We start from the raw sequence: 22,763 nt of genomic DNA, 5'->3' as shown, positions 1-22,763 counted from the left end.
AAACACTAATTCACACAATATGACACAGGAGACGGGAGGGAAGAACGGAAGAACTAGACGAACTTGGAGGACAACGGGAGGAGACGCACATGATGCACTGGGAGAATGTACAGGAGGCACAATACAGACAGAGGACACATGATTTAAGAGACATGCACAGAGGACAGACTTACACAGGAAACAGGGATGAAGCGATAAACTCAAACCTAACTAATCCATACTGACAGCAAACACTAGAACTTTACTCCAATACAGCAAAAGAGGAACCAAGATACAGAAATACTGCAGATGCTGTCAGTCTGCAGCTCAGAAGGCATGCTCAGTGGTGACATCAGCAGTGACATCATCACCATCTTCAGCCAGTCCCTGACCTCCTCCATCACACTGGCTCATCTCCATGGAGACGGCCGGTTTGTTCGGTGTCTTCCTGCTCCAACAGATGGACAGCAGCAGACCAGTGGAGATGCAGTACGGACAGAAGACCACTAGATGGCAGACGAGTCTCAGCACAGACTCACAGGGAGGAGGAGCTGAAAGAGGAGGACACAAAGGAGGATAGAGAGGAGGAGTCAGGAGGAGGATATATAGGAGGAGTCAGGAGGAAGATACAGAGGAGGAGTCAGGAGGAAAATACATAGGAGGACTCAGGAGAAGGATACATAGGAGGAGTCAGGAGGAGGACACAGAGGAGGAGTCATTAGGAGGAGACAGAGGAGGAGTCAGGAGGAGGACACAGAGGAGGATAGAGAGGAGGCGTGATTAGGGAGGAGACAGATGAGGAGTCATTAGGAGGAGACAGAGGAGGAGTTAGGAGAAGGATACATCGGAGTCAGGAGGAGGATAGACCGTCCCATTTCACAAGCTTTGCACTTCCGGCCTTAGCGGTCTTTGAGTACGCGGCCCTTGAGGACCGTTGAGGCTGCAGACCCTGGATTGGGATACAGCCACAGAGGACGATAGAGAGGAGGACATAGAGGAGGCGTGATTAGGGAGGAGACAGAGGAGGAGTCATTAGGAGGACACAGAGGAGGCGTGATTAGGGAGGACACAGAGGAGGAGTCATTAGGAGGACACAGAGGAGGCGTGATTAGGGAGAACACAGAGGAGGAGTCATTAGGAGGACACAGAGGAGGCGTGATTAGGGAGGACACAGAGGAGGAGTCATTAGGAGGACACAGAGGAGGAGTCAGAGTCTGTTTTGTCTGTTTGTGCTTGCTTCTCTCTAATCTGACATTCGAGTCATTGGTCAGAGTGATAGCCGTACTACTTCCAGTGTGGTTCCTGATGGTTTTAAACATGCAATTGTAAACCCTTTATTAAAAACCATGTCAACTAAACCTGGCCTTGATCCTTCAGTTTGCTCAAATTTTAGACCCATTTCAAAGATTTCATTCCTTTCAAAGAATTGGAAAAAATTGTTTGTAACCAACTGAATAAGTTTTTAGATGCTAATGGTATCATGGAGGTTTTTCAGTCTGTTTTTTAACATCTACACTCCACTGAAACAGAACTTTTACGTGTTTTTAATTATATCTTTTAGAAAATGATTGTGCAAGTCCTGTGATCATGGTGCGTTTAGATCTTACTGCAGCGTTTGACACTGTTGACCACGATATTCTTATCTCTCGTTTGGAACACCTGGTTGGCATCAAAGGTGCAGCACTGGATTGGCTTTGCTCATATTTGAGGTGCAGAACGTTTAGTGTTAAAGTTGAACATTTTGAGTCCACCAGCCCTCCTTTCTTGTGGGGTGCCCCAGGGCTCAATCCTTGGCCCTCTTCTTTTTTCATTATACCTGCTCCCTTTGGGGTCTACGCAGACGACAGCCAAATTTATCTGCCTTTAGCACCAAATGGCCCAGGCTCCATCCAAATCCTTTTGAACTGCCTTGAAGATGTCAAAGCTTGGATGGCTCTGGACGTTTTGAGTTTCAATGAGAGTAAAACTGTATTTAGACCTAATAATATTTCATGCAACCCGCCTGGGAATTGTGGGTGGTGTGACTCTTATGTTAAACAGCATATGACAAACTTGGGAGTCATTATGGACTCAGATTTTAAATTGAACAAACATATTAGTTCTGTGTTGCAAAAAAGCTTTTTCCAGTTGAGGCAAATAGCAAAGCTGAAGCCAGTTTTGTCAAGACGTGACATGGAGAAGGTAATACATGCCTTTATTTCAACTCGGCTTGACTACTGTAATGCACTTTATGTTGTATTGAGCCAAGGATCTATTGCACATCTTCAGCTTGTTCAAAATGCTGCTGCCCGCCTCTTGGCTGGTACTCACAGGCATGAACGTGTAACATCTATCCTGTTCTCTCTTCGTCGGCTTCCTGTTCATGACAGAATCAATTTCAAAGTGCTAACGCTGATTTATAATGATTTATATTTATGACCAGCTGCTTTTGGTTGTCCAATAATCTAGACCAAAAAGTAGAGGAGAACGAGCCTTTTCAATTATGGCCCCCAAACGTTGGAATACGTTGCCTTTAAATATTAGACACACTCCTTTTTTTGAAAGGTTCAGACTGGTGTGAGTTGATATGTTTATTATGTGTGTTATTATATTTTTATGTGAGCGTCATGGTTTTATCTTGTGTTTAACTCCTTTGTTTCTGTACAAAACTTTGGGCAAACCTTCCGTTTTTAAATGTGCTGTATAAATAAATTGGATTTGGATCTTCCCCACTGACCTTTGACCTTCAGCTGTACATGGATCTTCTTCAGATCGTCTCCAGCCCTGCGGGTGGTGCAGATGTAGTTACCACTGTCAGAGACTGTGGGGTTTCGCAGAGTGAGGCTGAGGTCTCCAGTCTGCAGAGCGTCGACTCTCATCGATGTTCGACTGAAGCAGCGATGGTTCTGATCTTTAAGATCTACTCCGCTCTGCAGACGTATGTGGACTGTTGGGACCTTCAACTCATCGCGGTCCCTCACTCCTGGTGTGGCACTCCTGGAAACATCAGCTGGTACCTGACAGGACAGCAGGACAGACTCCGCCCTCTCAAACACCTCCACCCCTGGGGCATGCTGGGAGTCTGAGGACAGAAACATGAAGCAGGTGTGATCGAGTACAATGAAATGAAGCTGCAGGACAGAAGAACTCCAGAGGTGAACGAGGAGATGATACTGAAGGATAGATGTGTAGCATCTAAATCACACATGGTTTTAGGTCATTATGGGCGGAGTCTCAGAACTTTAACTGCAGTTTCAGACCCTGCTGCTGGAAACACACGACTCATCATGCAGGGCAAATTTCCAGCCTGTGACTAGAGAAGATCCCAACATCCATCCTTTTCTGTTAAAGATGATCAGAGTGCTAAAACAGCTTTTTTCTATATGTGCTAGTCATAAATCATCTTTACTCCTAATCAAAGATATAATTCATATATAAATCTGATCAATACATTAAAGGAGAAATGTAGCTTGAGCAGTGAACATTATTTTGTGTCTTCCTCTGATCAGCTGATCCAAGTACAAGAACAGAGAAGCTTTATTTGCCAGCCTATCAGCTTTAAACGGTGAGTCAGATAAAGGAGAGAAGAAAAAGCGGCGGTTTCATGACTCCGAGGATTGTTAGACATGATGATGGAGCAGCCACCACAGAGCACCTACATCACCTCAGAGTTCCCGTTACCTTCAACTCACCTGTAGAAACGGTCAGAGCAGACAGCAGCAGCACACACACACCTGCAACAGGACAGAGGTCACTAAAGGTCACCAAAGGTCAGAGGTCATGATGAGGACAGACAGGTGTAGGAACATCAGCTCACCTGCAGCAGTCAGCAGAAACAGGCCTGAAACTGAAGAACGCACTGATCAGAGATCAAATGGTCACAGGACCAAAGAGAAGCATTCAGCCTGCAGTGATTGGCTGTTCCCACACATCGATAACCCAAAGCGCCCTCCAGTGGTGGAAACACAGATAATACATGTGGAGGAACATGAAGGAGACTCACAGCAGAGGCAGACGCTCCGTCTCAGACAGCCGTCACCTCCACAGCTCCACAGCTCTGCTCCCCGACCTCCTACATCACACAGAGCAACATCAGCATTTCTGAGCTCAGACCGAAAAGTTTCATGAAATCCTTAATTTGAATCTGCTGCTCTGTGAAGAGATGAAGATGTGACTCCAGAGTCTCCAGCTGAACCATCATCTATGTGAAACCAGATAAATGTCAACTAAAGCTGACCACGACCATTACAAACACCTTCACCTCCAGAATGAGCGAAGCTTAATGGAGGGTGGAGCTTAGCTGGTAGCTCTGAGCATCATCTCGGTTAGAATCAGGAAGTAGGTCATCAAATGTAAAGTCTGACTGTCACTCTCAGAGAGCCTCGGGTTAAAGGGGTTACCTGGTTAGTCCAGGTGAGACATACCTCTCTGTTTCCTCCACAGAACCACACCTCCAACCAGGACCAGGACTACAGGGAGGACCAGGAGATAAAGAGGAAGGGAGGAGGAAGAGTGTGGAGAGGAAGAGGAGGGAGTAGCGAGAAGAAGAGGAGAGGTTGTACTGGGAGGAGAATCTACAGGAGAGATTATGAAGATTGTTCAGTCAGTTCATTATCAGGTCACCAGGCTGGTTTGTATCTATAAACAGGAAGTGATGTTAGTGTCCTGACCTCTGACCCTCAGTCTGCTCTGAGGAGAACGTTCATGAATATCAGTATAACACGAGTAGAGACCTTCATCAGACCGCTGGACTTTAGTGAGGATGTGCTTTGGTTTAGGATTATGTTCAAGTGGACTCCCTTTAATGAAGAAATAAGCTGCAGCTGTTTTCCCATTGCTGCACTGCAGAGTGACATCACTTCCTGTCCACACAGGAAGGGCCGGGATCAGCAGAATCACACCTTTAACTGACAAACAGAGACAAACAGAGTTAATGAGAGCAGAGAAACGTCCAGATGTTGTAGCAGCAGCAGATGAAGCAGCGTGTGTACCAGTTACAGTGATGTTGATCTGATCACTCTGTCCAGAACTGGTTTCACACCAGTAAGCTGCAGAGTCTGACTGGGTGAGAGATGAAAGGATGCAGGAGGAACTATTAAACCGCCCAAAGCTTGAAGCTGCAGCTGCTCCACAGTCCTCAGTGAGTCCTCCTCTGGTCCCCTTCACTGTCCATCCATCAGCTGTCTGTCCATCATCAACACAACTCAGATACACTGAAGATCCTCTGAAGACCTGCTGAAGGTTTGGACTGACAGACAGAGACACTGGAGGACACACACACACACACACACACACACACACACACACACACACACACACACACAGTAAGTGTATTTGTGTCCTTGTTGGAGTCTCACTGATTGTTTTCACTTCCATCAACTCACCTGCAGAAACAGTCGGTGCAGACAGCAGCAGCACACACACACCTGCAACAGGAGGACAATCCACAGACTTGAGCTTTTTCTATGGGCAGAAATCTGTGCCACCAGAAACTGAATTTGAATAAGTTAAATTTGAATTTGAATTGCTCAGATTGAATCTGAATTGTAACTTGAATAAATGCTTTTGAAAACTGAATTTGAATTAGTCTAATTTGAAATTGAATTTCTGGTTTGAAAATGAATTGATTTGCTTTGAAACTGCATTTTATCCTTTAAAAATTCAGCTCTCGAATAATTTCAGTTTCACTTCTCACCATTCAGTTTCAGGTCTACAATTCAATTTCAGTTCCAACATTCAGTTTTTTGGAACTTACATCCGGTTCCGGTTCAAGCGCAGATTAATAGAACTACGTTTTACTAGCGGACCGAAAGTGTTACTGACGGGAATCTACAGCGTCTTGAGCTGAATTAAGACTTCAGAAGTCATTCGTCATGTCGAATGACCAGCGGATAAACTCTCAGGTTGGTAATAAATGTATTACATGTATAAGAACAAGCGTCATGTTAACAAATGATAGCTGTAAGGTAACTTTTATGCTTATTGTAGCTATTAGCTCAAAACGCTAATTTAGCGTAGTTTGCCCTGAATTCAGCTTTGACAAATATGATCGACTGTTTCTAGTAGAATTCCAGAGTTGTCATCTTGTACCCTCTCAGAGTACCCCCTCTGTATGCTTGCAGAGACCCCTACAGTAGGGAAACATGCAAAACGGTGTCCAAACCTTTGTGTTTTAGCTTTATTTATGTCTTACACAGCATCCCAACTCTTTAGCTAACTTAATAACTTTAGCTAAAGTGAATAGTTAGTCTAATTCATTAGTGCAGCATTACTGGATCACCTCTGTTTGAAGTGTGTGAAACACACACAGACATCAGCCAATGACTCACATGATCTTCACATATCACAGAATCTGTTTCCATCCATGGAGTCAGAGTACATGAAGGACTGTTTACTGTCAGCTGTGCTGTAACACAAAGTGACCACTGAAACCCTCCAACAGGACCTGCTCAGAGGTCCGCTGTGTTTCGTCTCACACTCTGATCCAATAACTGAGTGAAGGACTCATCGAGGAGGAGGAGCAGAGGAGCCGTCTTCATGGTGTCTGGATTTCAACTGAAGGCGTGCGGTCTTAGCAGCAGAGAGATGCCTCGGGCTCCAGTTTCATCACTTCCTGTTGTCACGTCAGCTGTGTGTCCGGCTCACAGAGGTCCTTCCTAAAGTGTCCCAGCTGTCCCTCTCACAGCTCCATGAAGCTCAGAGAGGACACGCTGACTCTGCAGCCATCCACACACACTCATCCAGCTCTGGTTAACCCTTTCAATCCAGCTGATGGCGCTCCAGAGCTACTGATCTGTCAGTGGATGAAACACTTCATCACTGACAGGCTGATGCTCTCTGGCTGTTTCACACATCTGCAAAAAAACAAAAATACCCCAAAAAGATGAAGTTGTGGTCTGTACAGTTTGTGTCTTCTTCTGTTGCTAAGATCTATTGAAGGCAGAGGAGAAACTGCTGATAAGATCAGCTCAGCTCAGCCCAAGTTAAAAAAAAAAGCTGCTGCTGCTGTCTTCATGTCCAGAGCACGACTCAGTACTATGCTGGACTTGCTAATAATTGGTGGTGTACCAGGGGCTTCTGTTTAAGACTATGTTTGCTCCTCACTGTCACCAGCTGTCCTGTTTCGCCGGCTGTTCGGGACAGTCTGTTGGGGGACAGCTAACAGGGCCTATGCTACCTTCGGCTGCACGGGCTACACAGGCCTGGCTATCAGGTTTTTAGGCCTGCAAAACCGAGTCTCCGGTTCAGTGATCCTGGACTCCAGAGCTACAAATAGCCTACATGTCAGCTAAAAGCTAAGCTAAGCTAAATATAATTAAAGATAAAGTAAGATCAAGTGAGTAAACAGCAGGTTTGCGTCGGATGAAGCACGTGAGGATATGAAATAAGAAGTTCTCTATAAGTTTTTAATTAAATTGCAATGCAGGTAAGCTAAACAAAAACACCACTGTGTGTTGTAACAGGAACAGGAAGGGACACTCTAACGCAGAGAGAGCCAACACCAAGTGAGAGCCCCAGTGTTTCATGTGGTGTGACACCAACAGTCACAAACTGGGAACCACCATCTGCTCACTATGGCCCCGCCCCTCCATGAGCCTGGTTCTGCTGCAGGTTTCTTCCTGTGTTTTTAGTCTGTTTTCTTTGGATCTTTACCTTAAAATATCATTTGGGTCAAAACCTTCGCACATCAACATGATTGTACGTTCTAGTAGTAATCATAATAACATGTTCTGTCCAGGATAATTTACTGTGTAAGATTACAGCCTGGTCTCGTGGACCAACAAACACACGTTCAATAGAAACCTTTAAAACTAGATTCACAGTGTAATTGGAACCAAATGTTTTATGAGGGTGAGACACATTCAAAATATGTGTAATATCCATTTAACTACTGATTGCACCTGAGAATCTAAGACTATATTAACCCTTCCTCAGTGTTAGGTTATTAATCCTTTATTTATCCAGGTAAAAAGGCCATTGATATTGTCATGAACTGGCTGTGAAGCAGGCAAGATTGGACCCTATGCAGACTCGCAGACAGGACTTGAACTCAAAAACAGCCTTACTGCCCGAGTGCTGGAGATACTGCATACAGGAATGTAAACTAAACATACAGGGAAAAACAACAACGAGGGAGGCGAAGACATAAATACACAGGAGGGCAAACGAGGGACCAAAACATAGGAGGGAACACAGCTGAACATAATCTAACTCAGGGCCTGGAGGCCCGGTGTCCTGCAGGTTTTAGATCTCACGCTCTCTACACACCCTCTTTACACACCTGAATCAAATGATTAGTTCATTACCAGGCCTTTGGAGAACTTCAAGACATGTTGATGGATCAAGGACACGTCTAAAACCTGCAGGACACCAGCCCTGGAGGCCTGGAGTTCAACACCTGTGATCTAACAAAGGAGACACAGGGAACAAAAGTCATCCATAACTGCACGTCCATAACCATGCAAACTGATTAAACCATCAGATTCTAAAATGGTTTTTAACAATAAATTGTCATCAGTTACATCCATCAGTACCACTCCAACCACCTGTACTTCTTAAACAGTCATCTGTCATTTGAGTTAAAGCTGTGTAATCCCATTAATCTCATTAATATTAATACCTTTAACACCAGAACCATGATTAATGTTCAGTCCCAAATGCAGAATCAACATGTTTCTCTCTATATTACTTTTGTAATAGAAACCAGGGGTTCCACTACCCTTACTTTTATTTGTATTACAGGTACAGTTTGAGTGATTGGTATAAGATAAGATAAGATACATACACAGTATGTGATTATGGATATGGTTGGAAATATGCAGGACATAAACTATATAGCTTAACATAACTATTGTACCACTACTATTCCTATGTATAGACATGTACACACTAAATATACATATGTATACATATACAGACATGTATACCTGCACATGTCCGTGCACATGAAGGTCCATTATGCATGAAGTGGTGACCGTGGATGTTCACAGTGTCCAGTGACTTATGACATCGTGATTGAGGAGTTATAGAGTCTAACTGCTGTTGGGATGAATGATCTGCGAAAGCGCTCCTTCCTGCAGCGAGGGTGTTTCAGTCTCTGACTAAAGGAGCTGCTCAGCCCACTCACAGACTCATGCAGTGGGTGATGTGGGTTGTTCATGATGGATGTCAGCTTTACTAACATCCTCCTCTCACCAACCACCTCCACAGACTCCAGGAAACATCCCAGCACGGAGCTAGACCTTAACAGAGTCCTGCAGGTATTTAAGGTTTATTCAAGAGCTAGACAGATGGTACGTGTAGTTTTAGAAATTCGAACAGAAAAGAAGGCAGTCAAAATTATTGGATTTGTGAAGTTGAACTTAATAAACTGTTCGCAAATGACCAGGTTGTTTCGTTGATAACGGCTCGATGAGTTATTCTGTGTTTGATCCAAGCTTCAGATACTGTAGCTGTCCTGATGTCGTGGAAATGGACCTTCCCTCCCCTAGTCGTCACTGTCCCCGTCTCCATGGAGATTGTTAAAATAGTTTTGTTTACTGAGTATCTTTGCATCATCGCTCGACTGCCAAACTTGTTTTGTGATCTGACTCTGTGAGCAAATTGTGGCTCACCTTTAATAACCCACTACAGGTAGCTGTTCATGTAACCTGTTTGACTATAGGATGTGTGGTTACCCTGTCAACTTCAGGTTTATGGCTACACAGTCATGGTAACCATGGATACACTACTGTCTTAAAAACATTATATCAAAGTGTTTGTTGTTTGTGAAGACGCAGTACTGCAGGGTTGTCAGCAGGTGGCAGTGTTGGTCACAGTGACATGTAGTTATAATGGGCCGTCTGGTTGTGATGCATGGCTGTGACCAGCAGAGGGCTCACGGCTCACCTCTGTCTATAACTCGTGCTCTTATATAACTGAGGCTCTTATGTAAAACACATGAAACAGTCTCAGCACTGACAGAAAACTCACCCATCCTCCGGGAAGATGCTCGTCTCCATGACAACATCCTCAGGAACACATCACTGCACAGGTGATGCAGTGATGTGTTCACTGCATCCAGGAGACCCCCCGCCCCCCCCAATGAAATACACATAAGTAGTTTTTTGTTGTTTAATTTCTTGCTTTTTTTTATTCGCTGTTTGAACACAAGGACATTTTCAGGCAGGAGAAATCAACCAGTTACAAGCAGGTAGCAGTAGATGACATCATACAGCGGGAACCTCTGATTGGCCAGGCCCTTTCTTTAAAGGAAGACAATTGGTGGACAGGAGTACAGGTAAGTGGGGGTGTTTCCCCGACGGAGCTGAGGACACTGACTGTGTGTGTGTGTGTGTGTGTGTGTGTGTGTTGTCATGCTCAGCCCCATGGTGGAAACAGAAACACACATACAAACAAATAAATAACAAACAAAAGCAAACATTAACGACTTCCTACCTCGTTAACTAACTAACCTAACTCACCCAGGTGAGCACTAATTGATTTTCTAACTAAGGAGCCAATCAGCTGCAGCCACACAAAAAGGAAAAGAAGAAACGAGGTGACATCATCACACTAAAGCTGCGGGAATGGAAACTAAAGCTAGCTTCCGATTGGCTGTGAGTTCAGCTGTTTCCGTGGCAACAAACGAGGAGACATTTATCATGGCCGATAAGACAAACCAGTTAGTGAACTGGTTTGTGGTTTCTGGACTGGGAATGATGTAGAAGATGTGGTTCATTATCAGAGAATTGAGAACTGACTCCAGACTGGCTGATTGATCAGTCACCTGACTATGAGGTCATTAATTACTGTGATTGGTCGATGTCAGAGTGTTTCTGTGTTCACATGTCTCATCTCTGACTTTAGTTAAAGAATGTCAGTGTAAACAAACACGTCGTAAACAAACAAATAAATAAACAATCAATAAAGTGTACATTAAGGGATCAATAATTCTCTCTTTGATTCATGCAGACTGATCCACCATGGAGGTGAACACTGGCCTGTCACCGGCCTCCAGTGGCAGTGACATCAGACTATGTGTGCGTGCGGATTGGTCGGTTTGAGGGTGGGTATGTCTGAGTTAAAGCTGCACCGAGGGGTCCTATCAGAGAAAGAAACTGTGTGTTTACAACTACCAGGGAATCCACTGAGAAACAGACACTTTAAACAGTCAGTGAACGCATCGCGATCATGGTCAGTGAATGCATCATGATTATGGTCAGTAAACGCATCATGACCCTGGTCAGTGAATGCATCATGACCCTGGTCAGTGAACGCATCGTCATCATGGTCAGTGAATGCATCATGATTATGGTCAGTAAACGCATCATGACCCTGGTCAGTGAATGCATCATGATTATGGTCAGTAAACGCATCATGACCCTGGTCAGTGAATGCATCATGACCCTGGTCAGTGAACGCATCGTCATCATGGTCAGTGAATGCATCATGACCCTGGTCAGTGAACGCATCGTCATCATGGTCAGTGAATGCATCATGATTATGGTCAGTAAACGCATCATGACCCTGGTCAGTGAATGCATCATGACCCTGGTCAGTGAACGCATCGTCATCATCATGGTCAGTGAATGCATCATGATTATGGTCAGTAAACGCATCATGACCCTGGTCAGTGAACGCATCGTCATCATGGTCAGTGAACACAACATGGAAATATAAAATACAGCTGGTCAGTGTGAGGCTGTGACAGGAAGTGGAAACATCTGGATGAGTGCAGCTTTCACGTGTTTGTGTGTGTTTGTGTGTGCGTGTGTGTCTGTGTCAGTGTGTGTGTCTATTTGTCGTTGATTCGGAGTTTGAAGGAGACGCGTCCGGCGAACTTGTCCCTGTCACTGCCGGCGGCGAGCGTGTTGGAGGTCACTTTACACTCCACGTTGATGTCTGTGTTCAGAGAGGCGTTCAGGAACTTCACGGCCACTAGAGGCTGAGTGTAGTTCACCTGAGACAGTAAACACATCGCATGTCAGTATTAGTACAGTACTCTGTGTGTACTGAACATGTACATGAGTGTGCACTGAGTGAATACTGAGCGAGTACCTGGGCCTTCTTGCCGTAGTACGGGTAGTACATGAGGTTGAAGGTCCCATTAGGAGGATAATAAGCCAGAGGTCCGATCTTGTCGCTGTCCTCCCTCTGCACACAAACACACTGATCAATACTTCTGATTGGTCGTCAATACGCTTCAATAACCTGTAACTGGAGGTTACTAACACGTAACTCTGCTGTGATTCTGTGATGGAGGCACTAAGGGACTCTATCATGATCTACTTCCTGGTCTGCTGGTCTTACCCACTCATTTTCACCCACTCTGTACCTCTGAGGATGGAGACGACACAGGTGAGATGAAGACAGGTTCACAGACAGACAGACAGGTTTACAGACAGACAGGTTTACAGACCTTTGCTGCACAGGTGACATAAGGAGACTGTCTTTCCTTCCCCGGTAACATCCCGATCACCTGCAGCAGGTAGAAGAACAGCTCGTGAGAATGTCATTGGAGGGTTTGAGGTTAAAAGTCTCTTTTGATTGGCCGCTTTCTGAAACCTACAGACAGGAAGCACTTCCTCCTCTGGCAAAATCATTTTCATTGCAGTAACACTAGAGTGTAACTGGGCTTAACATGGGGGTCAGAGGTCATACCCGGTTCAGTTTGATGAGGATGCAGGGCTGTCCTTTGTCGTAACCATAGAAACGATCCAAAACCCCCGAACACTCCTCCAACATCGTCCGATTGAACTGACAGGAACGTTTGGGATTGTTCCTCACCTGCAGAGAGAGCAGGTCAGACAGGTGTAGGTGAGGCAGACAGGTGTGGGTCAAACAGACAGGTGTAGGTCAGACAGGCGTACCTCTCCGCTGTCCTCTTGGATGAAGTACTCGTCAGGTGTGCATTCATCGTTGGTCTGAACCTGATAGCTGTCGTTGTACGCTGCAGACACACAGGTACAGACACAGGTGTGACAGGTAATCGGGCAGGTAACCTTTCAGTTATATTGATAAGTGGTTAAAGAGGCGGGGCTCTTACGGGACAGGAAGGAGTTGAGATTGTGGATGAAGCCGTCCCAGCTCTCGGTGTCTGAGGTGGAGAAGGTGATCTCCAGCTGGTTTCCCTTTGGGCGAATCATCATCCCTGAAACAGGAAGCAGGTCAGCGCTAATCAATCACAGCTGAGCCTCATGAGCCTCTGTTGATAAACCGCGCCCCTCTCTGTTGTGGGTGTGTCCTCACCTGGAGTGGCCAGCCGGTCCTGCCAGGTGGGCTTGTAGTCGTCGAGTGTGAGCAGCAGGATATACATGGTGAAGGCGAACATGCCCGCCAGACACAGGTAGAAGATCAGGTAGAAGAGCAGGATCAGCCCTGTGGAGGGAGGTGATGGTTACTCAGAGCACAGCATGCCCCTCCCCCGTTCCCTCCTCTAATGTCATCTTTATAATCCTCTTGTGCTTAGCCCCTCCCCCACCCCTCGATTCATACTGAAGTAGGTCATCGGTGTGAGGGGGAGGGGGAGGTACTGTAATCTGCTCAGCCTCTGTTCCTCTTCATCCATCGTCTGATTCCAGCTGACCTCAGAGGGGCTCTGATGGTCACATGACAATATCTATGGCAGACTCAAGCTCGCCGCCATCATCCAACCACTAAGAGAAGACAGAGGTGAGAGAATCACACGCTCACTTCATTTCCTCATCAGACGAAACGTCCTCATCCACACCTGGGAACACTTGCAGGTGACCCTGATGCTAGAGTGCAGGGCTCTAGAGTGCGACCAATTTAGTCGCAAATGCGACCAAATTTTTCAGTGGTGCGACTAAAATAAACGTTTGGTTGCACCTGTGCGACCAACTGTTCGGGTAACAAAAAAAAGAATCTCTGCAACTCTCCGTGTGGTCAACAACAGACACACATTATGCCCCTATCGTGGACTAGACCAATCAGAGATAGTCAGGGGCGGGACCTCTCTGATTGGCCGTGGTCCAGTTGAAAGTGCAGGTGGAAGAGAGAGGTGAGTAGCTTGAATAAAGCGATATCGATTCATTAATGGATTCCACACAAAGACGTGAACACAGAGTGGACGCATCAGAATCAACTTTGTCTTTCTCGGCTTTCTCACCCGACGGCCCGTAGACGGACACGCTGTCGGAGCTTAGCGGTTCTGATGCGTCCGGTCCGCTCTGTGTTTACGTCTTTTTGTGCTGATTCTGAGCTGCAGAGGTTTTGTCTCTCCAACCAAAATCCACCGAGCCAGCAGCAAAAGAAGCAGCAAACTGCGCTTCACATTTGATCAATGTCGTCATGAATTCCCTCTGACTTTTGCTGTTTTGCTTCCACCATGATAAAAATCACACTTCCTGCACAGCTCTCTGTGTGTACTTCAGGAACAATTTCCCGTCTCAAATCTGTTTTCAGCATCATTCATTCGCTTATTACCCACCAGTCTACCGTTGTTCACAGCGCTGTGGCTGCTGTCTTTTTCTTTTTTCACTTAAATGACCTCGGCCAAGAAAGCCTAATTTCTGCTGTTCAATACTGAAGAAATGTAAACTTCTTAAAATTGTGCAAAATTGCAGAACATTGTAGAATATTTTTAAGGTTATCTGCTATAAAAAGCCAGACCAGGAAAATCTCCTTCATGTTTTTCTGTGTTTTATTCTCAGTTACTTTCACTCAAAGGCATCTGCTGTGATGTATCACATCACATGTATCAGTACTGATAAATGATCAGAATTATAATATTTCTGACTGTCTGAGGCTAAGTTGAATCAAATCGGGACTTTGAAAACCGGAATCGAATGGATTATAGAAATCAGTGATGATACCCAGCCCTAGTGAGCAGCCTGGGCACGAGAGGAGTGGATGTAGCTGTGGGTAATAAGAAAAGATGAAAAGAAGGATTGATAACTTTTTTGTTAAGGCCTGATCCGTCTGAAATTCATAGCCAGCTCTGACACAGTGCCATCAATCTTTGAATGCTGAAAAAGCAGCAGTGTGTCCAGGAAACACATTATATGCTGCAATAAATGCACTGCCCGAGTGTCCCCTCTCCCCACTGCCTTTCAGCAGCAGACAGCAGCAAACAGGTCGTCAGAGAAGGCGATGTGATGATTAAGTTTAACATTTTCTACAATATTGACAAAGCACTTTAAGCACAAGTTTGTTAGTTAATAATTTACAAATCAATATTGTCTGTATGGACTTCAATTCCCCCCCCCTAAAAAGTGCAAATGTAAAACTGCGGTGTTAAGCGATGCGGTTGAAAAATTTCGGCGCACTGGTGCAACACTGGCAAAAAGTTAGTCTAGAGCCCTGATATAGTGGCAGAGAACTGGTGGAGAACAAACAGGTCCTCACTGTCCTGTATGTCCCCCATCACTGATTTCATCACAGTAAATGTCTTTCTGAAAGTGCAGAGCTGAGTTTAAGGATATAATCTACCCACTGTTGTCATCGTCAACGCCCTGTACAGCTACCTGAATGCGACTCCAACAGAGGTTTTACCTGTTCACTGCGACAGCCAGTGGGCTAGCCTTGCTTTCCTGTCACCTGTCTCTTTCAGGTGTCTAGTTGGTGGAGCTGACCCAGTTTCAGATGCAGCACACCTTAGTAGGCCAGTCCCCAGTGTGTTATAAAGAAACTCTGACTGAACATCCAGGTCTCCTTCTTCGCTCCTTATGCTTCCCTGGGTGATCGAGAACTTATCCTGACATGGTGCATTCAGCCATGGATGTCGCACCACTTAATCTGTTTTTAGGTTTCTTTACTTTGTTCCATTAAAATATCTTATAGCATATTAAGCCTTTGTGTGGTCTCTCTCTTCCTTGTCACATCCTTTGAGCCAGGTTGTGCAGTTATTTTGGTCTGATAAGCTTTCTAATGTTTCATTAAGAGCTCTGTACTACCTTGTTAGATTTAAGGCAGTGCTGTCCGTGTTATATTTGTCTGGATAAATTGGTGACTTGTAGGGCTGGGCGATATATCGAGTTTTTTAAAAATATCGATATATTTTCATACGAGATATAAGATGTGACAATATCGTTTATATCGATATAGTCTATGTTACGTTATAATTATACTTGTGGAGCCGCAGGTTTGCCTCTCTTTCGTCCACTTTTGTCTCTACGCAACGTTACTCGGCCTCGCCTCTCCTTCACTGAACACAACTCCGCCTCCCCCATAGCTTCACCTGCAGGCAATGACAAGATGAAAGCGGAAAATCTCCGTTAGCGAGTTACCGCGGATCGCCCCGTGCGTGGGGCTGGACGGCGTCAACGTGTTAGCGAGCTAACCGCGCTAACGAGCTAACCGCGCTAACGACATGCAGCCCGGAGGGGCTGCACGGCCTAAAATCCTTTCATTTTCTCAAAACTCGACAGTGAGCCTTATGTATGAATTCTGGTTGTTCTTACTGACCGCGAACCGATTTTATGTGGTACACAGCGCTCAGCAATCTGTCAAAAATGTTCTAATATGACTTTGCTAAGCTACGGAGCTGCACCGCTTGATGGATTGTCAGAGGATTACGGCTACCGAGGAGGAGCCTCGCGGAGTGATACGTACTGTGTGTGTATAAGGACCACAAACGGCACCTGTTCAGAGACGTGGTGCAGCTGTGAAATCTGTCTCTTTGTTATTATGCTCAGCGTCTATTAGTTTACATTTTGACTGCACAATTGTGAGCTTTTTGTTATGCACAAAAACAACATTGTTTTCTTTTATTTATAGACCACGATTATTTAATAAATGCTGATATTTTATTTTTGAGTAATTTCTTCATGTACATCTACGCTGTATGTAAATAAAAGTGCCCGTGTGACATCTGGGACACAGTGTGACTAAGAACTCTCTTTTTGTTCTTAACTTATGGCTTTAAAAAAAATATCGAGATATATATCTTATATCGCCATCCAGCTAAAAAATATCGAGATATGAATTTTGGGTCATATCGCCCAGCCCTAGTGACTTGTAGACACAAGGTCAACTATGGTGTTCCACAGGGTTCAGTGCTAGGACCAATTCTGTTTACATTATACATGCTTTCCTTAGGCCAGGGGTCTCAAACTTGTGGCCTGCAGGTCACCTGCAGTCCATGTCATCCCCACTTGCGGCTCACATATTGACGTGAAGAAACATTTTTAAAATTATTCAAAAAATGATTTAATATGGATGCAATATGAGCAGAGTTTTACAGGCATAGCGCTAAAGAATGTAGCCTCATGGCTAGGGATGGGTATCGTTTAGGTTTTATCCGATACCAGTACCAAACCGGTACTTTTGAAACGGTGCCGGTGCTCAAACGGTGCTCAAACCAGTGCTTAAAGAATGGAGAACACAAACTTTGTCCAAAAACCTCTCATGTTCAGCTGTTTTCCACTTTTTCTTTGGTCATTTTAGCCTTTTTGGCCAGGGTGAAGGGAGCATCTGCCATCAAACAAGAAGACAGCCGCATGTAGCTATGATGGTGTTTGCTTGTTCACCTTACATGCATTAATGTAATAACGTGGTTAGCCTACTCAACGTAAATTACACACGAACAACATTAAGCTACTCACGCAGAGAAGAACGGCTGCTGCTGCATCATCATCCTCATCATTTCTGCTACACTGGCAGGGCTAGGGGCCAGGACTCTCCTCTTCGGGTTCTTGGGGGATGTTGCTCCGGGTCCGATAACAGGCTGATAACAGGCACCACACCCGCAGTAGATGTGCTCGGTGTGAGGTCTCGCAGCAAGCTATCAAATACGGTGCATTTCTCGGCTTTTAAAAAAAACGCTATGCGTCGCCAGGTGTTTCATCGGATTCGAGGTGTTACCTCCTTTGACAGTATCACAGTATCAGCTTAAAGCACTTGTTGCTGCTGAGTTTGCATCTTTTGCTGTGAAGTACAGCCAGACTTTGACCGCTTCGCCTTGGGCATTTTTAATCTGTAGCTCTGCTCTAAAAGAACGTACGTACCTGGACCCGCCTACTATCCTCGAAACGTAAAATGATTGGCTAGAATTCAAAGTGTATCACAGCTCAGGAAAAAAAGCACAGAAATGCTGCTTTTTGGTCTGGTTACTACCGTTTATGACAGAATTATGTGTGTGTGAGCGTGAGGTAGGGGGAAAAAGGAGAGTGAAAAGTACAAGGTGCCACCCATGAAAAAGCGGAAGAGGGAAGCTTGTAAATACACTGCAGTCATTGAGTCTGTCCATCATAGTCTGGTATGGTGTCTCCCTCCTAAACAGTTGACCTGTCACACTGCTTCACATTGCTAGATATAATTGTACATTATACACTCTGTGGTATTCATTTCCGTAATCCTGTTTTTTATGTGTATAGAATTATTATTTTGTTGGTGCCGTTTACATGTTGTTGTGTTTTACACTGTGGTGCTTCAGAGACACCATCGACCGGAACCAAATTCCTTGTATGTGTTTGCACACACACCGATGAACGTGACTCTGAAAGAAACCACTGCAGCCAGTGCAGAGCTATTAAAACTCGACTGTACGCTGCGTTCACTGCCTCCAAAACAGAAAAGTTGGGACAGCCTTTCAACTTTCCAACAGTAGATTTTGACTATACCGCTCTACCACGATAGAGCATGTTGATGGTGTCATCTAGCTGCACCTGTTTTGATTGAAAGCATTGCAGCGGCTGCAAGCAATATCATCTGCAAATTATGTTCACGTTTCGGAACATGAGGAAAGCCAAAAACTGCGCTTCCTGCACTTCTGTACCATTGATTCATTAATGTTGAATTCTCTGGCAGCGGCTCTATTCCCATGTTGTTGCAGTATATTAATGACTAACCTCGTATTGTGGATGGATTATCTCAGTTGTTCTCCTGACTGAAGTTTGGTCCGTTTACAGCATCCTGCCATGCGATTGCATTTGTCTCTAACCATCGAGAGCCCTCATTCTAACTGTTATTGAGTGGAAAAAGGTTAGCGTTCATCCTCCAGCTTCACTGTGTTATGCAAACATAGCTGTGTCGCTAGCGATCAAAAGCACATCATTATATAGTCAAGTCAAAATTTATTTCTACAGCACATTTAAACGACTAGTGTACATCAAAGTGCTTCACAATAAAACCGCAATGCGGCCAGAACAAGAAACAAATAGTACAATGATACTTAAAATTGCATTTAGTTGGTGTAGTGCAGACCGAGTGAAATTCAAAGCTAATTTAAACAAGTGTGGTTTCAAGCGTGATTTGAAGGATTGAATTGATTCCGATGTATGGATTTTGACTGGGAGATTATTCCAGAGTCCAGGAGCAGCAATGGCAAAAGCACGGTCACCTCTGGTTGTTAAACGAGACCTTGGTTGCATTAGGAGCAGTTGGCTGGAGGATCTTAGTGCTCGCCTTGGGTTGTACAGATCAAGCAGATCAGTTAGGTAGCTAGGGGCCACGTTAGTTAGAATTTTACAAGTGAGCAGAAGGATTCTGAAACCAATGCGATATTTGACGGGAAGCCAGTGTAAGTTAGCGAGGACAGGGGTGATGTGCTCATGCCTTCTAGTGCCAGTTAAAGGCCACACGCTTGATCTGGTATTGTCATCCAGTCTGGACGTGTGCATTACGGATGTACGGATCACCAGCTTCTCCGCGGCCGTTACTAACTCTACTTTTTATGATATCTACTGTAATACAGCTATATCGGTTGATGAACTTGCTAACTCCTTTATTTCAACATGCTCCTCGATTTCAGACATTGTGGCTCCATTAAGGACTTAACGCTGAAGGCCAATTACCAACCATGGCTGAATGAATCTACTCGCGCTCTCTGGCGGGAATGTCGCCGAGCTGAGAGGAGATGTAAAAAAGACAAACTCCAGGTGTCCCTGGACATCCTGCATAACTGCCGATCAAAATATCAGAAGACTGTCCAAACTGCAAAAGCTTCATTTCTGTCAGAAATTATTACTAATATTTAAAATCTTCTAATCCCTGCTCTGCTGCTCAGAGGGATGCTCCCCAGCGCTCTGTGAAAGGTTCTGAAATTACTTTATAGATAAGATCTCAGCACTAAGGGCGCCATATCTGCCGGCAGTCTGAATGCTCTATGGCTTTTCAACAGTTTGAGCCCGTATCCTTTTCAACTTTAAAAGAAATAATTGATCGTTTGAGAAGCTGCAGTACGCTGCATGACATTCTTCCTTCCAGCATTATTAAGGAAGCTCTGACTACTATTGGACCCTGTATCTTACTTTTGATGAACTCTTCCTTGTCTTCAAACACGCAGTTGTGCAACCAGTTATGAAGAAAAGCCACTCTGACCCCAACGCTCTTTCACATTACAGGCCGATTTCTAAACTTCCCTTCATGTCTGAAATGTTAGACATGAAGGGAAGTTTTATCTACCAGCTAGCCCAACTTCAGTAACCCTGCAAACGTCACTGCTGTTTAGTTTTCTGTCTTCATTTATGTTGAAGTGACAGCAGAGCTGTGTGCACGTCTTGCAGACGTGTTTCTTCACTGTGACCTCTGACCTCTGACAGGAGCTCAGAGAAACACTGTCACTGCTGTGAACACTGATTCACTGTGTGAATAAAGCTGAGGTGACTGGTTCCACCCAGAGCTCTACCACCCCTCCGTCCTTCCAACAGGCCTTCCACAGAAACTCCATCAGCTCTGTCCAAACACAGCTTGTTCCCCTTCAGAATAATCTAGAACCTTCTATAACACTGGTACCCCCTCAAGGACCAGCTGAAGATCATTTTAACAAGAACGTCTCCTGAGCTCCCTCCTGAAAAAACGTGACCTCACTGTGGTCTAACAGCCTGATTCTGGATGTTTTGTCTCCACCCCCTATGGTCATGTGACCAGTAGAGTGACTACAACCTCCATCTGAGTCAGTGACATGTTGTACTGTCCCTTTAAGAGTCCTCAGGAGCACACTAACATATCTGCCCGTGTGTGTGTGAGAGAGTGAGTGTGTCTTAATCTGGATTAAGCGGACGAGTTTGATTGGATGCTACTCTGAACACACACACACATTAAAGAATGACCTTCATACAGGACATGGCTGTCAGAGGGCGAGCAAGCATCACTCTCACTCAGAGAGAGAGAGGCTGCCAACATCACTGCTTCAGTATTGGTCGTCATGAGAGCGATCAGAGCTGATCAGGGTTATTGATCAGCTGTGATCAGTTATCAGCCTTCATTGTAACAGAATCAGACAGACGTTCCTCCTGATGTTTGATCACATCGACTATCAGTAACTGAAGTCTGTGACTGTATTGATCTCTGAGTCCACCTGTGACACAGCGAGCTGATTGGACCGTGGAACAGATCACCTGAGGATGGAGCTCTGAGCTCACAGACACACCTGGAAACAGCTGGAAACAGCTGTTCCTGACCTCAAACACACCTCTTCAGGTGCAGCTGACTCAGTCTGAGACAAACCAGATTTAAGCCGAGGTGCAGACCAACAGAGCTTTCATCCAATCAGAAACAGCCTGGGACGATCACCTGGATGCATCCAGGTAAGCAGACGCTCAGGCAGTGTAAGCATGTACAATGAGATTCACAGCACCTCCTCCCCACGTGTGGAGAGACGAAGGAGGCGAGGTGCAGAGTTCTGTGGTGCTATAAACATCTGAACGGTCTCATCTTAAACAATGTCAGAAAATAAAGCTCTCTGTGTGTGATCTCTGCTGTGAGTGAGCCCAGGAGCAGACAACAGGACGACTCTAACAACCCACCTGTGACAGGCAGGTACACCTGGACAGGTGGGAGCACCCTGCTGACATCAGGAGCTCAGGTGTGTTAGTGCCGTCCTCAGCAGGTGTTCACAGGTAAGCCCTCTGCTAACAAAGCTCCAATACTCATTGATTATAATCAATACATCAGTTCAGAGCTAAAACATCCTGTCTGCCCCGAGGGTCCCGCCCCACAGTTTGGAAAGCACAGCTTTAGTTATTGATTAACCGGCTGCCCTCTGCTCAATCAATGATCAGCGTGTGGCTGATAAACGGACCGTTAGCACGATCGATCCGCGTGATCGATCAGTAATCAATAATCAGCTGTGCGCGTTCACAGATACCGTGAACACACAAACCGATTCGCGGAGACGCGCACGGATACCATGGTACTGACCCCAGCTGGCGGCGGTCCGGCCCAGCAGCTCGTGCGTCCTCGGGTTCCAGAAGAAATCCCGCCACTCACTCGAGCCCTTCCGGTCGTCCTCCTTAGAGCCGGACATGATGGAGCTGGCGGAGGTGATGGAGGTGATGAAAGACGAGGTGATGATGGAGGTTCTCCAAGTCCCTGATGACGAGGATGCGGCTGACGGAGCGCGCGGACACTCGCTCTCCGGGATAAACCCCTCCCCTTCAGCGCCCGCTGACGTCACCGCCCGGCTCGCCAATCGCGGCGCAAGGAGACCCCGCCCTCTGCGGGATTGACAGACCGTGACATCATAGACCAGACCGTGAGGGGGAACGTGACCGTGACGTCACTCACGTGTACCATAACCAGCAGCTGATCGACTGAGAAGACGTCATCACGCACGGCCAATTTATTAGAAACACCCGAGAACTGTAATCAGAATATTTAGTAATCCCCGAGGAAATGACAGTAACAGTACAAGTACCACAGGTTAGTATATAATTATACTGACACACTACACACACTGTGTACAAATACTACAGGTTCATACATACATGTGTTAGTTATGATGATGCTGACTACATATTTGTTTGTACTTGTAAATCACAGAGCAGCTGATGTCATCAGCAATAACAAACCCAGATTCATCCAAACTGAAATTGTAGTTTTTCTTCTAAACACTACGACTTTACTGAAGTGTGATGTACTGG

General features: G+C 45.3%; 2 protein-coding genes across 3 annotated transcripts in view; both read right to left on the bottom strand.

Annotated features, from left to right (window-relative positions):
- LOC146577974 (uncharacterized) overlaps positions 1-11,609 on the bottom strand; it is an 11,964-nt gene extending 355 nt beyond the window's left edge. The window contains exons 1-6 of the mRNA XM_085268487.1: positions 11,142-11,609; positions 5,343-5,385; positions 4,950-5,222; positions 4,629-4,865; positions 2,891-2,921; positions 1-556 (exon numbers count right to left, since the gene is read on the bottom strand). The exon at positions 1-556 is cut by the window's left edge and continues 355 nt beyond it. Coding sequence (XP_085124613.1) covers positions 307-556; positions 2,891-2,921; positions 4,629-4,865; positions 4,950-5,222; positions 5,343-5,385; positions 11,142-11,609 — 1,302 coding nt within the window. The 3' untranslated portion in view covers positions 1-306. The remainder of the gene's footprint in view (positions 557-2,890; positions 2,922-4,628; positions 4,866-4,949; positions 5,223-5,342; positions 5,386-11,141) is intronic.
- Positions 11,444-22,282, bottom strand: atp1b2a (ATPase Na+/K+ transporting subunit beta 2a). 2 transcript variants are annotated; one of them, XM_085268494.1, is made up of 9 exons: positions 22,042-22,282; positions 13,189-13,317; positions 12,986-13,090; positions 12,810-12,889; positions 12,601-12,726; positions 12,359-12,418; positions 12,250-12,276; positions 11,998-12,093; positions 11,444-11,899 (listed from the first exon to the last, which is right to left on the bottom strand). In XM_085268494.1, exons 1-9 carry the CDS (start codon positions 22,145-22,147, stop codon positions 11,735-11,737), a joined length of 894 nt encoding a protein of 297 aa, XP_085124620.1. In that variant the 5' UTR covers positions 22,148-22,282; the 3' UTR covers positions 11,444-11,734. The 2 variants fall into 2 exon arrangements, with proteins under 2 accessions (XP_085124620.1, XP_085124619.1); XM_085268493.1 differs by lacking the exon at positions 12,250-12,276 and having other exon boundaries at positions 11,446-11,899; positions 22,042-22,279.
- Positions 22,283-22,763: the final 481 nt, after the last annotated feature.

The sequence above is a fragment of the Mchenga conophoros genome, linkage group LG3 (assembly GCF_057382185.1).
Source record: "Mchenga conophoros isolate Kocher_MC1m ecotype Shallow Benthic linkage group LG3, M_conophoros_male_GT1.1, whole genome shotgun sequence".
NCBI lineage: Eukaryota > Metazoa > Chordata > Actinopteri > Cichliformes > Cichlidae > Mchenga > Mchenga conophoros.
This window is presented reverse-complemented; position numbering and strand designations above follow the sequence as displayed.